Raw genomic sequence first — 12,175 nt, forward strand, 5'->3', positions numbered from 1 at the left:
GTGTGTGTAAATATGCGTGTGCATGCGCATGTTCCTGCGGAGGCCAGAGGAGGACAGTAGATGTCTAGCTCTATCACTCCCCATTGGATTCCCTTGAGACAGGGTCTCTCACTGACCCTAAAAGCTACTGAGCTCCTGGGATCTGCTGACTCTCCCCCTCCCCTAATCCTGGGATTACAGTACATGCAGACACTTCCAGCTTCACGCGGTTACTGGGGATCTGAATGTAGGTTCCCATGCTTGCACAACATTCTGACCCACTGAACCATCCATCCATCTCCTTAGCCGCTTTACAGCCTTTGTTGTTGTTTAAACACAGAATCTCACGTAGTCTAGGTTGGCCTCAAGCTTGCTCCGTAGCCAAGGCTGACCTTGAACTCCTAATTCTCCTACCTCCTTCTCCTACCTCCGCCTGGCTGATGAGTCATATCCTAAGGCGACTGGCCATCTACTGATGGCCTTTAGCTTTAGAGAACTGGGGACTGAACCTAGAGACTCCTGCAGGCTAGGCAAAAGTCTGTCGTGGCTTTCTTTTTACTTTTTGAGCCAAGGTCTCACCCAGACCCTTCAATTATGCCCTGTATTCTAGGCAGGCCTGAACCAGCAATTCTCCTGCATGGACCTCTTGAGTAGCTGAGATTATGGGACAGTACTGCCAGGCTCTGCTCTGCTCCTGATGGCCTTTTGGACTGTACAATGAGCTGAATTTTGAGAGAGAGAGAGAGAGAGAGAGAGAGAGAGAGAGAGAGAGACTGACTGACTGAGGGGGTGGCCTCTAAAGTGCCTTTGAAAGACAGCTGAGATGGGGTGCAGTTCAGCGGTAAAGCACTTGCCTACCTTGCTGAGAGACCCTGGGTCGCGTCTCCACCCCACTCCTGCCATATTCCCTGCCCCCAAATAAGGAAGCCAAGACATGAGAACAAGCTCCCCCATGAGGCATTTCCTGCCAGGCGCTGGGCTTTCCTTCAGAGGCAGGGAAGGGGTACCTGCTCATCTGGTGAGGTCATGCTGACGCTTCCTGCCCGCTGCCTGCTGCATTTGATGGGGGCAGGGAGGCGGCTTCCAGCCTTGGAGACACAGACAATGCCTGGCCTCTAGCCACCAGCACTTCCTTCCTGGACAAGGCTTCTACCATATTCCAGGGACCCAACCAGGGGTGCTCTGGAGGTCCTCACCCTGTCATCACACAACAGATGTCAGCTGAGTCTGGGAGTGCAGGGAGCTCTTCAACTCGGCTGGAGGACGCTGTGCCTAGGACATGGTCACCTCAAGGGTTACCAGGAGCCTACACTATGACGGGGTGAAAACGATGGCTAGGTAATTACAGTGTAAGCTTTATATTGCCCAGGGACCTAAAGATGTGACAATGAGATCAGAATATGTGGAAAAGAAAGGAAAAATAATGTGCGAAGCTCAGAGGTCAGATATATGACTTCCAGGTGGCCTCAGAGGAATACCACTTAAAAGCCAAAAAGAGAGCCAATGGATCAACATATTAGAAGACTTTATCCCCACAAAGCTAAACTGGCAGCGGGGACATGAACAAGGCAAGGGAGTCTGTGAGGCACAGAGGAGCTATGTGTGCACACACGGGTAAATGTGAACTGCTGCGTGCAGTGCAGCTGATGGACGAGCTCACATCACAGGTGATGGTGACGCGTGCCTACGCCCACATGTGAGAGAAAATGCTGGAAACGAACAAACAAATCCATGCGGAGGGCTGGGAGACAGACCTGTAGTTCTGTACTATTTTTTTGTTGTTTGTTTGTTATTTTCTTTTTTGAGACAGGGTTTCTCTGTGTAGCTTTGATTGTCCTGGAACTTGCTCTGTAAACCAGGCTGGCATCAAACAGAGACCCACCTGCCTCTGCCTCCCGAGTGCTGGGATTAAAGGTGTGCGCCACTACACCTAGACTGTACTAAATTTTAAGTATACACTTATGGTTTGTTTACTGGATGAACTAAGCAGGTCCTTGGGGTTCTGGACCACCCCTTCCATCTTCAGTTTTCTAAATTGAAAATAACTTTTTAATACAATATCTTGATCATGGGTATTCCTTCCTAATCTCCTCCCCTCCATCTAATTCCATGGTCTTCTCTCTTTAGAAAACAAACAGGCAAATAAAAAACAAACAAAATAACAACAGCACCCAAAGAAAAAGCATGAGAAACACACACACACACCATTAAAAAATACAAAATCAGAAACCATGTTATATAAGCAAAGGCCAGTAAGATTTAAAAAAAAAATGCCCAAACAAAGCAATATGAGAAACAAAAAAAAAAATCTACAAAAATACCATTGAGTTGGCTGTCTATAGCTGGGCATGGGTTAATTTATACCACTTGTCTCCAAAATACTTTCCCCAAATTAAGCAGCAACACCACATGCATACAACGCGATCACAGAGCAATGCTCCTGGGCTGTGGGGTCCAGGGTGGACATGGCTCTAAAGCAGACTGTGTGTTGTCTACTGTGCTAGGGTCCTAGCAACTGTTGCTGGGTGAATAGAGATGGAGCTGATGGGCAGCAAGGAGGCAAGGGGACACCCCCAGGGGACACTGAGGTGACAATATGCCGAGGCTGGACACTGTTCTAGCTTTGGGATATCTACAGAAGAGTCATGAGCAATGCTGACAGTAAGAGTCGTGGGCGCATTCCCCTGGTGAATGAGCGGCCAGGCTGTATGGCCTGCAAGTCCTCTCGCCTCCATGAGCTACCCCTTGACTGACAGTAGCCTGACCGCAGAAACCTGCACCCATCTGAGCAGAGGGGCAGAGATCAGAGATGGCATCTGTCCTTTACTGTCTTTCATGACATAAATCCTTCTAGAGTGAATAACTGAAGGGGAAGGGCCACAAGGGCCAGCCCAGGGGACAGACTTGCAGTCCCTCACTAAACCACTTGTCTTCTTCCAGTCCGCAGAGTGGCTGGACCACACACTTCGCTGTGCCTGCACACCTTTCATCTGGGAGATGGACAGCACCAGCTGCCTCTTGGATTGTCCAGGCTTGAAAAGCTGTATGTGGCCCGGCCTTGCCCAGACCATCAAGCCAGTCTTGTAGCCCACTTACCTCTGCCTTAAAAATGGGCAGAAACAGGACTTAGCTCTGAGCACCTAAATTGGTTCACTTATGTCCCCCTCAACAAAGGCATGAAGACCTAAGCCCTAGTGATCCAGAATGTGACCTGATCTAGAATTACAGCTTTTATTAATGCAATTACTGTAAAGGGGGGCCATTCTGGGGAAGGGCATCCTCTAATCCAATATCTAACGTGACTAGTGTCCTCCAAAGAGGGAGGCCTAAAAGGAGAGGAACCCGGGGAGCTAGCTCAGTGGGTGAGATTCCTCAGAAGCCAGGCAAACATCTGCATGTAAGGCTGCATACCTGCAGTCGCAGTGACGGTGAGGGGGGAGGCAGAGAGACATGGGCATCTCTAGGAATTTGAGGGCCAGCTAGCCCAGCCTACATGGTGAAGTTCAGGTCAATGAGAGACCGCTTCAAACACAAAGTGGATTGTTGCACTGATACCCAAGACCATCCTCTGCTCTCCAATATACACTGCTTATACCCATACAAAGAGAGAATTAAAACAGTGAGGGCACATGGGCGGGGAGGATGCCACATGATAATAAAGGCGTTTACCACAAGGTGACTACAAGCCAAGGAGCACAAGCAGTCACCATGAGGAAGAATACTAGAACAATCTCCCCCAGGGCCTCTGGGAAAGCAAGGCCTTGTTTGCACTTGGTTTTGGATTTGGCCCTCACACTTGTCAAAGGACAAGCTTCTGTGTTCACTGCCTCAAGAGCACTACTTTGTCACTGCGGCCACAGACATCTACACAGGCATGTCCTTAGCTCAAAATCGCACTTTCTGTTTCTTCAGTTACTTTTAGCAATGAGTTAAAACATTAAGTGGAAAGAAGGCATGGTCTGGAGAGATGGCTCAGTGGTTAAGAGCATTTGCTGTCCTTCCAAAAGACAGCTGGGTTCTGTTCCCAGCACTTTCACGGTGGCTCACAACCATCTGCAGGCAGGTGTGTGGTGCATATCTGTATGTACAGACAAAACGCTTGTACATAAAATAAAATGAGTAAAAGAAAAAACCCCACCTGCAGCAATAAGAAATAAATACCTTTAAGCAGGTGTACTATTCTGAGCAGTACGGTACTTAGCCAGGTGCTTGTCTTCTGGGAAGAGTAACCATGTCTGTCCAGTGTACCTACCTACTAGCCGTTCAGCAGCTGTCTTAGAACCACAGTGTTCAAAAGGTCCTCATTTCACCTAGCTACAGCTGCAAAGCATGGGGTAGTGATACAGTGATGAGAAACAATAAAGCATTTCCTTTAAATAAGATGGTGGAAGTTCTTGACCTAATAAGGAAAGGAAACAAAAGAAATCCAAAAATGCCCCTTCCCCAAACATGCTGAGATTGCTAAGATCTACGCTGAATGAGTTTTCTGTCTGCAAAACTGAAGGACAAAGAAGTGGCATGGTCTATGCTTCTGAGTGCTTGCTATGGAGAAAAAGGCACCGAGTAACAGGGCCCATCACTCTGTACTTTTAGGCTCTACCAGAATATGCTGCTACAGATAAGGGGAGGCCATGCCACTCTCTTGATTTAGGTCCAGGTCAGCACCTGACATACAATGCCGCACCCTGCTCCTTCCCACCAGGCTTCTCCCTTTTGCGGTAGCCCAGGCCTACCTGCTGCCCAGGAAGCCCATTGCTAGCTCAGCTAGCTCAGCCTCCATCTCTTCCTGGCTCAGTACTGCCCCTGGGACCTTCCATGGCAAAGGGCTTTCCGGGCTCAGTGGGGCTGGGAAGTCTTGGAGGAAGGTGTCCAGGAAGCCTGGGATCTCGCTGTCACAGGCCATCTGGCTGCTGTTCTGTGGGGCTCCAGAGGCCATGCCCAGTGCATCCCGGGGGGCTTGCAGCTAGGCTGGGGTGAGATGGTCCTCAGTCAGGTCTTCACTCTGGGGAGAGATGTCAGAGTATCAGGGTGACAGTTTCTGCATGATGAGTACAGGTACCCTGCTTTTGTCTCTTTTACCAGGAAGCAAGGTGAGGCAGATACCTCAACAAGCCCTGGGCCTCACAGTTCAGGGAACACAGCTTTTAGTATCTGACACGGGTTCAAGTGGAGAAACACACATGCACAGAGTACAACCTCAGGAGACAGTATCAGAAGCAGGGCACAGAGACATCTCAAAGAAGTGATAGAGGGAATGCATGTTCCTGCAGAGTAGCGGGTAAGAGTGGAGGCAAGCAGGAGAGGGACACTGGGACCAGGTCATCAACATTTAACCAGACTTCAGAATGCCAGTAGCCAGGAGGGCCCAGGGAAGAAGTAATGCCAGCGTGGTAATAATTGACCAGCTGGCAGAAAGGGACATATGCCAGGCTGTAGAGATGGTGGGAAACAGAAGAGCCAACATACAGTGGCTGTCAGTGCATTGTTATTTGGGAGCTAGAGCGAACTAGGAGCAAGGGCTCCCCAGGTACCTCCGCGGCTGCCTGATGGGAGAAGCAGAGGCTAGCCAGGGATAAGAGGCCTTTGGGACACGGTCAGGTCTCTTCATTGCTCTCTAGTAGGAAGTGTGAGCTAAGGGTCTAGAACACCTCAGGCTCCTGAAGCTGGGGACATGGCTTCCAGCCTCTTCCCACATCTTTATGGACACCGAGGGCTCTGTAGCTGCCAGGTCCTGGGTGGGACCCAAAGCTCTGCAAAGCCAGGTTAAATCCCCTTTTCTCTAAGATTTAGAGAAGGTGGTCCCTTGACCAAGGTCTCAGGATAAGGATAGGACTTGGAGGAATGCCTGCCTGAGCTTCTGACCGTCACTACCCACACCAGCCCTTTCAGATTTGAGGTCCACAAAATACCCAATACCCAAGACTCTCGCATGTCAATAGCTGTACCCTGCCCTCTTCCCTGGGGTGGATTTTAGTTTTCATTTGGCTCAGAGTCACCTCCAGCATTGTCAACCAGCCTTTCTATACTTAATGTCCAAGCCTTGCAGGCTGGTCCTTCAGTCTGTCACCCCTTTGGATACCTGATAGCCCAAATGGACTCCTTCCTCCCTTTGCAATCATCCAGCCTCAAATAGTACTTGAGTGTCTCTTGTTTATGTCTTGATTTTTATTTCTCATGTATGCACGACAAGCCAGCATCACCAGGCCACACATCAACCCCTTCTGCCTTTCTTTTATGATCTCCTATGATGTGCTTTGGTTTCTCCCTCCCCCTGCTCCCCTAGGTGTTGGGACAAAGCCCCACCCCTTATCACACCTGGGCATGTAGCCTCCCTGCCAGCATCTGCTCACACAGGTCCCCTCTCTGCAGTCACTGATCTTTGCCAGGTATAAAGCAGGCCTGGTGTAGCTGTCCACTCAACACCCAAGCATGTGGCACCTTTTGGAGTTCTACTTAATATTCTGGCTTAGGAACTTTCATTAGGAAGAGGTCAATGTGTTTACCATCAGAGGGAACAAACGGTGATCTTTACGGTGATGAAATGGATCTAAGATTCTGAGCACCCCAAATTCTAGGCAGGAGAAGCTGGAGAGCAACTTCACAGTCCATCTCCCCCTGGAGGCTTTCCAGATTCTAACTACCAAATAGGCCAGGTGGAAAGACAGGCGAGACTTCTAAAACCATCGGTCTTAGGATGACCACAGATGGGTGTCTCTAGGCTTTGCTGCGAGGGAGGGCTGAGGAAGCCAGGACAACTCAAAGCACAGCTGCAGCAAGGCTGTCCTCACTTGTAACAAAGTTTGTAGTACAAAGGAGGAGTAGAAAACACAAAGAGGGGATGGAGAAGCATTTCAGTTGGTAGACTGCTTGCTTGGCATGCACAGAGCCCTGGGTTCAAACCCCAGCACAACATAAACAGGGTGTGGAGGTGGACACTTGTGATCTTGCACTGAAAAGGTGGGGGCATGAGGATCAGATCTTCAAGACCATCCTGAGTTACCTGCAGTCACAGGACAACCTGGGATATAGGAGACCGTCTCAAATAACACAAAACTAAACAAAACCCAAAAAGAGAAGTTGATGTGAGAGGGGTTCCAATATCATGTTAATCAAAATAGTATTTAGAGTACAAAAGGAAAGTTGTGGTTCAATAGTTAATATTGTCAATTTGACAGGATTAGATTACTGAAAAGACAAATCCTGTCTGGGAGTCTTGAAGTGAGGCCAACTGCAACCACGGGTGGCAACATTCTATCTGCTGGGGTCCTATACTAAATAAATGAAGCCCAGCATCCATCTCTTGTTTCCTCACTGTGGATACAATGTAACCAGCTGCCTCTTCAAGATTATGTTGCCATCATGGACTGTAATCCTTGAAACTGAAAACCAAAGTAAACCCTTCATTCCAGAAATCCCCTCTGTGAAGTATTTATTCTTCTGCAACAAGAAAAGTAGCTGATACAAGTGATAAGCAAACAAAACACAACTCCCCTTTCTTCTTTCAGAGGCTGCAATCAAGAGCTAATCTGTTTTAAAAAGAGACACAAAAAGAAGCTTTAGGCTAGTGGTGACACATGACTATAATCCCAGCATTCAGGAGGCAGAGGCAAGAGGGTTGTCTCAAATTTGAGGCCATTCTGGTCTACATAGCAAAATTCAAGTCAGGCCAAGCTACAAACGTATGATCAAGCAGAACAACTCAGTTTAAGGGAATGAGAGATGACAAGCTCTCTGCTGCCACTTGCAAACTAAGGGACTTGGAGATGATGCAGTAGAAGAGGGAAAAGGTGAATGAAAAGGAGGACCCCAAGAGGCTTCATGTTCAACTTTCCCATCCTTTGTGTGTATGGAGTCAGTCCCATCATGCTCATAGGTTCTGGAACATTCCCTTTGTCTTGACTCTGCAGGTCCTTTTTGAGTTTCCTTTCTTCCTCTTGGAGGTCAGGGGTTACCCTTTCCCAGTGCGTTTTTTTTTTTATTCCTATGGGGCATACCCCAAAGTATTAAAAGTAGCTTTGTGAAAAAAAAAAAAAGATACACTACTTTTTATTGAAGGTTATGTTGCTAGAGTTAAAATTCACTGTCTACACTCACATTTACATACAGTTAATAAAATGTAGCCTGGGTTACAAAGAGTGAGCAGGTAAAAAGATAGCAAAGAAGGAAAGATCAGGATGGGAACAAGACAGACACATTCTGACCCAAAGTTAAGACAGAAAGAAAAGAAGAACCAACTGGGCCTGGGCTAGGGGTTGGAGAGATGGAGGGCAGAGGTCGTAGGCAGTCTGTATACAGGCAGAGCTGCAGAACATGGAGACAAGGAGATGGAATTAATTTCCAAGAGGACGAGGTCAAGTGTCACCCCACTCACCAACTGCTTTAGCCTTTTGGTATGCAGGGTCAGAAGTATGAACACCGCAAGGTCATTCCCAAGCAAGTGACAAGCATTTGGATTATTCTGTGCAATTCTACAGGACCCAGAGGCACCAAAATCTGCAGCAGGGCTAAATGGGCCAACACAAAGTTTTGACTAGGATCAAAGGGAAAGGACAGCACCTCACACCCCAGGACACAGAAAGCCCCAACCAGTGAAACCCCGGCCACAGCATCACCCTACCTGCCACTGTATATGCTAGATGTTCCAGAAGGCAGGTGCCTCTTTCTAACCTTTGGCCTTGGATGGCTTCCTGCATCTGGAGCCCTTCCCCACAGTCTCATTCTCTTTGCACCGCAGCACTCTAGACCAAAGCCGTAAATGAACCTGGCTATACACCTGCTCTCACTGCCCTGTGCCCTACGCTCCACGCTCAGGACCCGTCATGAGCACTAAGGCCACTGCACCATGCATGCTGGGTGGGGCCTGGGTGGCAAGGCACCCAGTGTGACACCATGCTCACGTTCTGTGTAAAACTCTGCTTGCCTCCGCTGGCTTACTATCAGGGACTGTACTGGCTGTTTACTTCCACTAGGAAGACAGTATGTCCAGAGAAATTCTGCCTGAGGCGGTCATCCTACACTGTTTGGGCCATGGTGAAGAACCAGGCTACAGTTTTCTTTCTCTGGGGTCTAGCTGAGGCATAGGATAAGAGCACTACCCGTTCTTGTTTTCCCTCTTTCTGACAAACCCCCAAATCTGCTGCATGTCTTTCCAAGCTACATGAAACAACCAAGTTCTGGGAGCCCCAGAGTGGACAGAAAGGCTCAGACAGCAGCAGGAAGGACTGGCAAGGGGCATGGCACCACTGGGGTCACTGGAGGGCAGATCGGCAGCTGCTGGTAGTCAGCAGCTGGGCAAAGGAGACTGGGGAGAACAGCGGTGGGGCAGAACAGAAGTGCTGGGGTCGTCTGACTCCAATGGTGTCCTCATAGTAGCAAACAGCTCAGGATGAGAGGGACGTGTGCATGAGTGTGTGCAAGTCATTAAGCAAGGACCTGTGGGGAGGGACACCAAGCTCCTGACTCCCGTAGCTGCACGGTCTTGACTGGTTTGGCCAAATGTGACACTTGGCTGGTTCCTCCTGGTTCCGGGACTTAAGAGCTGGCAGCTGCTTCTGAGACCCTGAGCTTGAGCTCTCCCTGCCTCCACCTCTCTACTGTCGGGATCCTAGGTGTGCACTGCATCTGCTTTACGTGGCACTGGGGTGGATCATGTGTGCTGGGTAAGCAGTCCAGGGGCAATTACATCCCTAGACCCACACTCATTTCTCTATTTGTGATTGACTGCTGGGTATAGTTTGGTGTAAATCCTTCGAGAGCTTAACCAATCTTTTACTTCAGGCATGGAAAAAAATTTATTTATATTTAAAAATGATTATTATAAATAGTGTGGTAAAGTATACGTTAAAGATGATCACTTTAGCTTCACATGGTGGTTCATGCCTATAAGTCCAGCATTTGGGCAAGTGAAACAGCAAAATTGCTAACAGTTTGGTGCCAGCCTGGGCTACGCTGAGTGAAACCCTGTCTCAAAAAAGAAGAAAATCCAGCTGGGCCGTGGTGGCACACACCTTTAATTCCAGCACCTGGGAGGCAGAGGTATGTGTATCTATCTCTGTGAATTCAAGGCTACCCTGGTCTCCAGAGTTAAGTTCCAGGACAGCCAGGGCTACACAAAGAAACCCTGTATTGAAAAACCAAACCAAACCAGGAAAATAAATAAATAAAAGAACCATCAACCAATCAACAAAAAAACCAAAGGGAGGGTGGTGTAGCTCAGTTGGTAGCTACTTGCCTTGAGGTCCTGGGTTCATCTAGAAACTGGATGTGGTGGTGAACACCTGCAATTCTAGTACTCGGGAGATGGAGGCAGGAAGACAACAAGTTTGAGGTCATTCTTAGCTACATTATGAGCTGGAGGCTGGCCTGGGCTACATGAGACCCTGTCTTAAAAAAGCTCAAAAGAACACAGAAAAACACTTTAAGAATATTTTTTTCTCTGTGGTGCTGGAGCCCTGTGCAAGCTCAGGATGCTCTCTACCCCAGCCATGTCCCTCCCCCACTTTAGCCATCTCTAACGGGTCATTCTGCCACAACAAGGATAACCATTTTACAATGCAGCCATTTTTCTTTTTAAAGAGTTGGTATTTTTTCAATGGATCAGAGCTCAGCAAAACTGAATGACCATGGAATATGCAGCCTGAAGCCTGGAGCTATCAGACAGGAAACAAAAGCATTCCCTTAGCACTGGATAGCAAAGACAGCCTTAAAGACAAGGTTGACTCCAGGTGACAGCACAAAGGAATTCTGAAAATTAATCTGTTGGGGAAAGTTTATGGTTTTTAAAACAATTGTTTGTCCTGTCTACCTCTCAGAACTGTGCATGTCATCAGAGCACCCTGCAGCTGAGAAAAACAAGAGCTGGGGAAAGTACTACTCTAGGGTCACAAACCAGGGATATGACCACGGCAGGACTCAGTTGAGGACTCTGATGCGTAGTGACTGGGCCGCTTCCACCCGATGGTTGCTGAGAAAAAGTGAAGTTTGACTTTGGGAGGGATATGGGTATGGAGTCCATGAGGTAGAGACGGGCTCGCGCTCAGTTCCTCAGGTGGGAACAGTTCACAGAACTTGTTCCAGGGCATACTGTGAAGACATTTGTTACTAAGGGACCTCCAAGTAGAAGGCCTTGGTGGAGGAGACCACCGCCTTCCGCTGGGCCTCCCCTAGATGTTAGTCTCTGTGCAGAAATTCCTACAGCCTGGTGCCTTTGCTTAAGGGCCAACCTGAGACCACACAGTTGTGATGGTGGAGCCCCAGGCTCTCATGACCTAGGCTCTACCACAATCTAGCTAACGGGGTTCAGTCTCAGCCTCCAAGCCAGGCGTTAACTAAAACACCAGCTTTAAACACAATCAGGGGCGCCACGGGGCGCCAGGTATTCCGGATGAAAATGTGGTCCCAGAGGGGGCCTTCTCTGGGAGGGCTGAGGGCAGGCCGTGGGGCTGGCGGGCTGGCCCTTATGTTTGGGCGGGGTGGGGAGTTGAGAGATCCCAGAAAACGGAGGACTGTCACCCCTTGGTACTGTTTGCTCTCACAGCTCAGCCCCCTCCTGAACCTCGGTTCCAGTCACACCCCATAGGGTCAATGGATTCCCAGTTCTGTGTCCTTAGTTCCCCATGCTTTTCCTCTGTTCCGCAGGGTTCAGGCTGCTTGCCCCGCTCTTTTGCTCACTGCTAACCCCATGTCTCTCGGGTTCAGGGACCCGAAACCCGTCTTGGCCTTAGTGCTTTCTCGTCTCTCCATTTCGTCCTCAGTCTCATTTCACCCTCATGCACCTCATGCCCCCACCTGACCGTTAGCATAGTCCGAGTCTTCCACCCTCGCCCTTCATCCCTAGCACCCCGAGGGCCTCACCTGCCAGCTTGCCGCAGTGCTCCCCACGAGCTGCTCTTGGCCGGCCCCGCCTACTTCCCGTCCAGGGGCGCCGCAGGCTCTGCGCAAGCGCAGTCAGGCCTCAGGTGGGCCCCTGCTGCCCCCTGGCGGCCTCTTAGCCCGCTTGTTCTTGGGAGGAGATGTGCCCCATTCGCCAGTGAGTTGCTTCACTTCTCTGTCTTGAGTAGGCAGAAAGCGGCCCTTGCTTCACAAAGCTCAGAAATTAAACAACTTGTGTGGTGATCAGCCACAGGGCAGGGATGTGGCTACATACTGCCTAGGACTGGCCATTCATCAGAGACAAGAGGCGCAGTCCTCTGGGTCA

General features: G+C 49.3%; 1 protein-coding gene across 1 annotated transcript in view; it reads right to left on the minus strand.

Moving 5' to 3' along the window:
- Nucleotides 1-11,897, minus strand: part of Ppm1f (protein phosphatase, Mg2+/Mn2+ dependent 1F) — a 30,604-nt gene extending 18,707 nt beyond the window's left edge. Inside the window, exons 1-2 of the mRNA XM_057765775.1 lie at nucleotides 11,833-11,897; nucleotides 4,713-4,981 (exon numbers count right to left, since the gene is read on the minus strand). Coding sequence (XP_057621758.1) covers nucleotides 4,713-4,915 — 203 coding nt within the window. The 5' untranslated portion in view covers nucleotides 4,916-4,981; nucleotides 11,833-11,897. The remainder of the gene's footprint in view (nucleotides 1-4,712; nucleotides 4,982-11,832) is intronic.
- Nucleotides 11,898-12,175: the final 278 nt, after the last annotated feature.

This window comes from Chionomys nivalis, chromosome 3 (assembly GCF_950005125.1).
Source record: "Chionomys nivalis chromosome 3, mChiNiv1.1, whole genome shotgun sequence".
In the NCBI taxonomy this organism is placed as follows: domain Eukaryota; kingdom Metazoa; phylum Chordata; class Mammalia; order Rodentia; family Cricetidae; genus Chionomys; species Chionomys nivalis.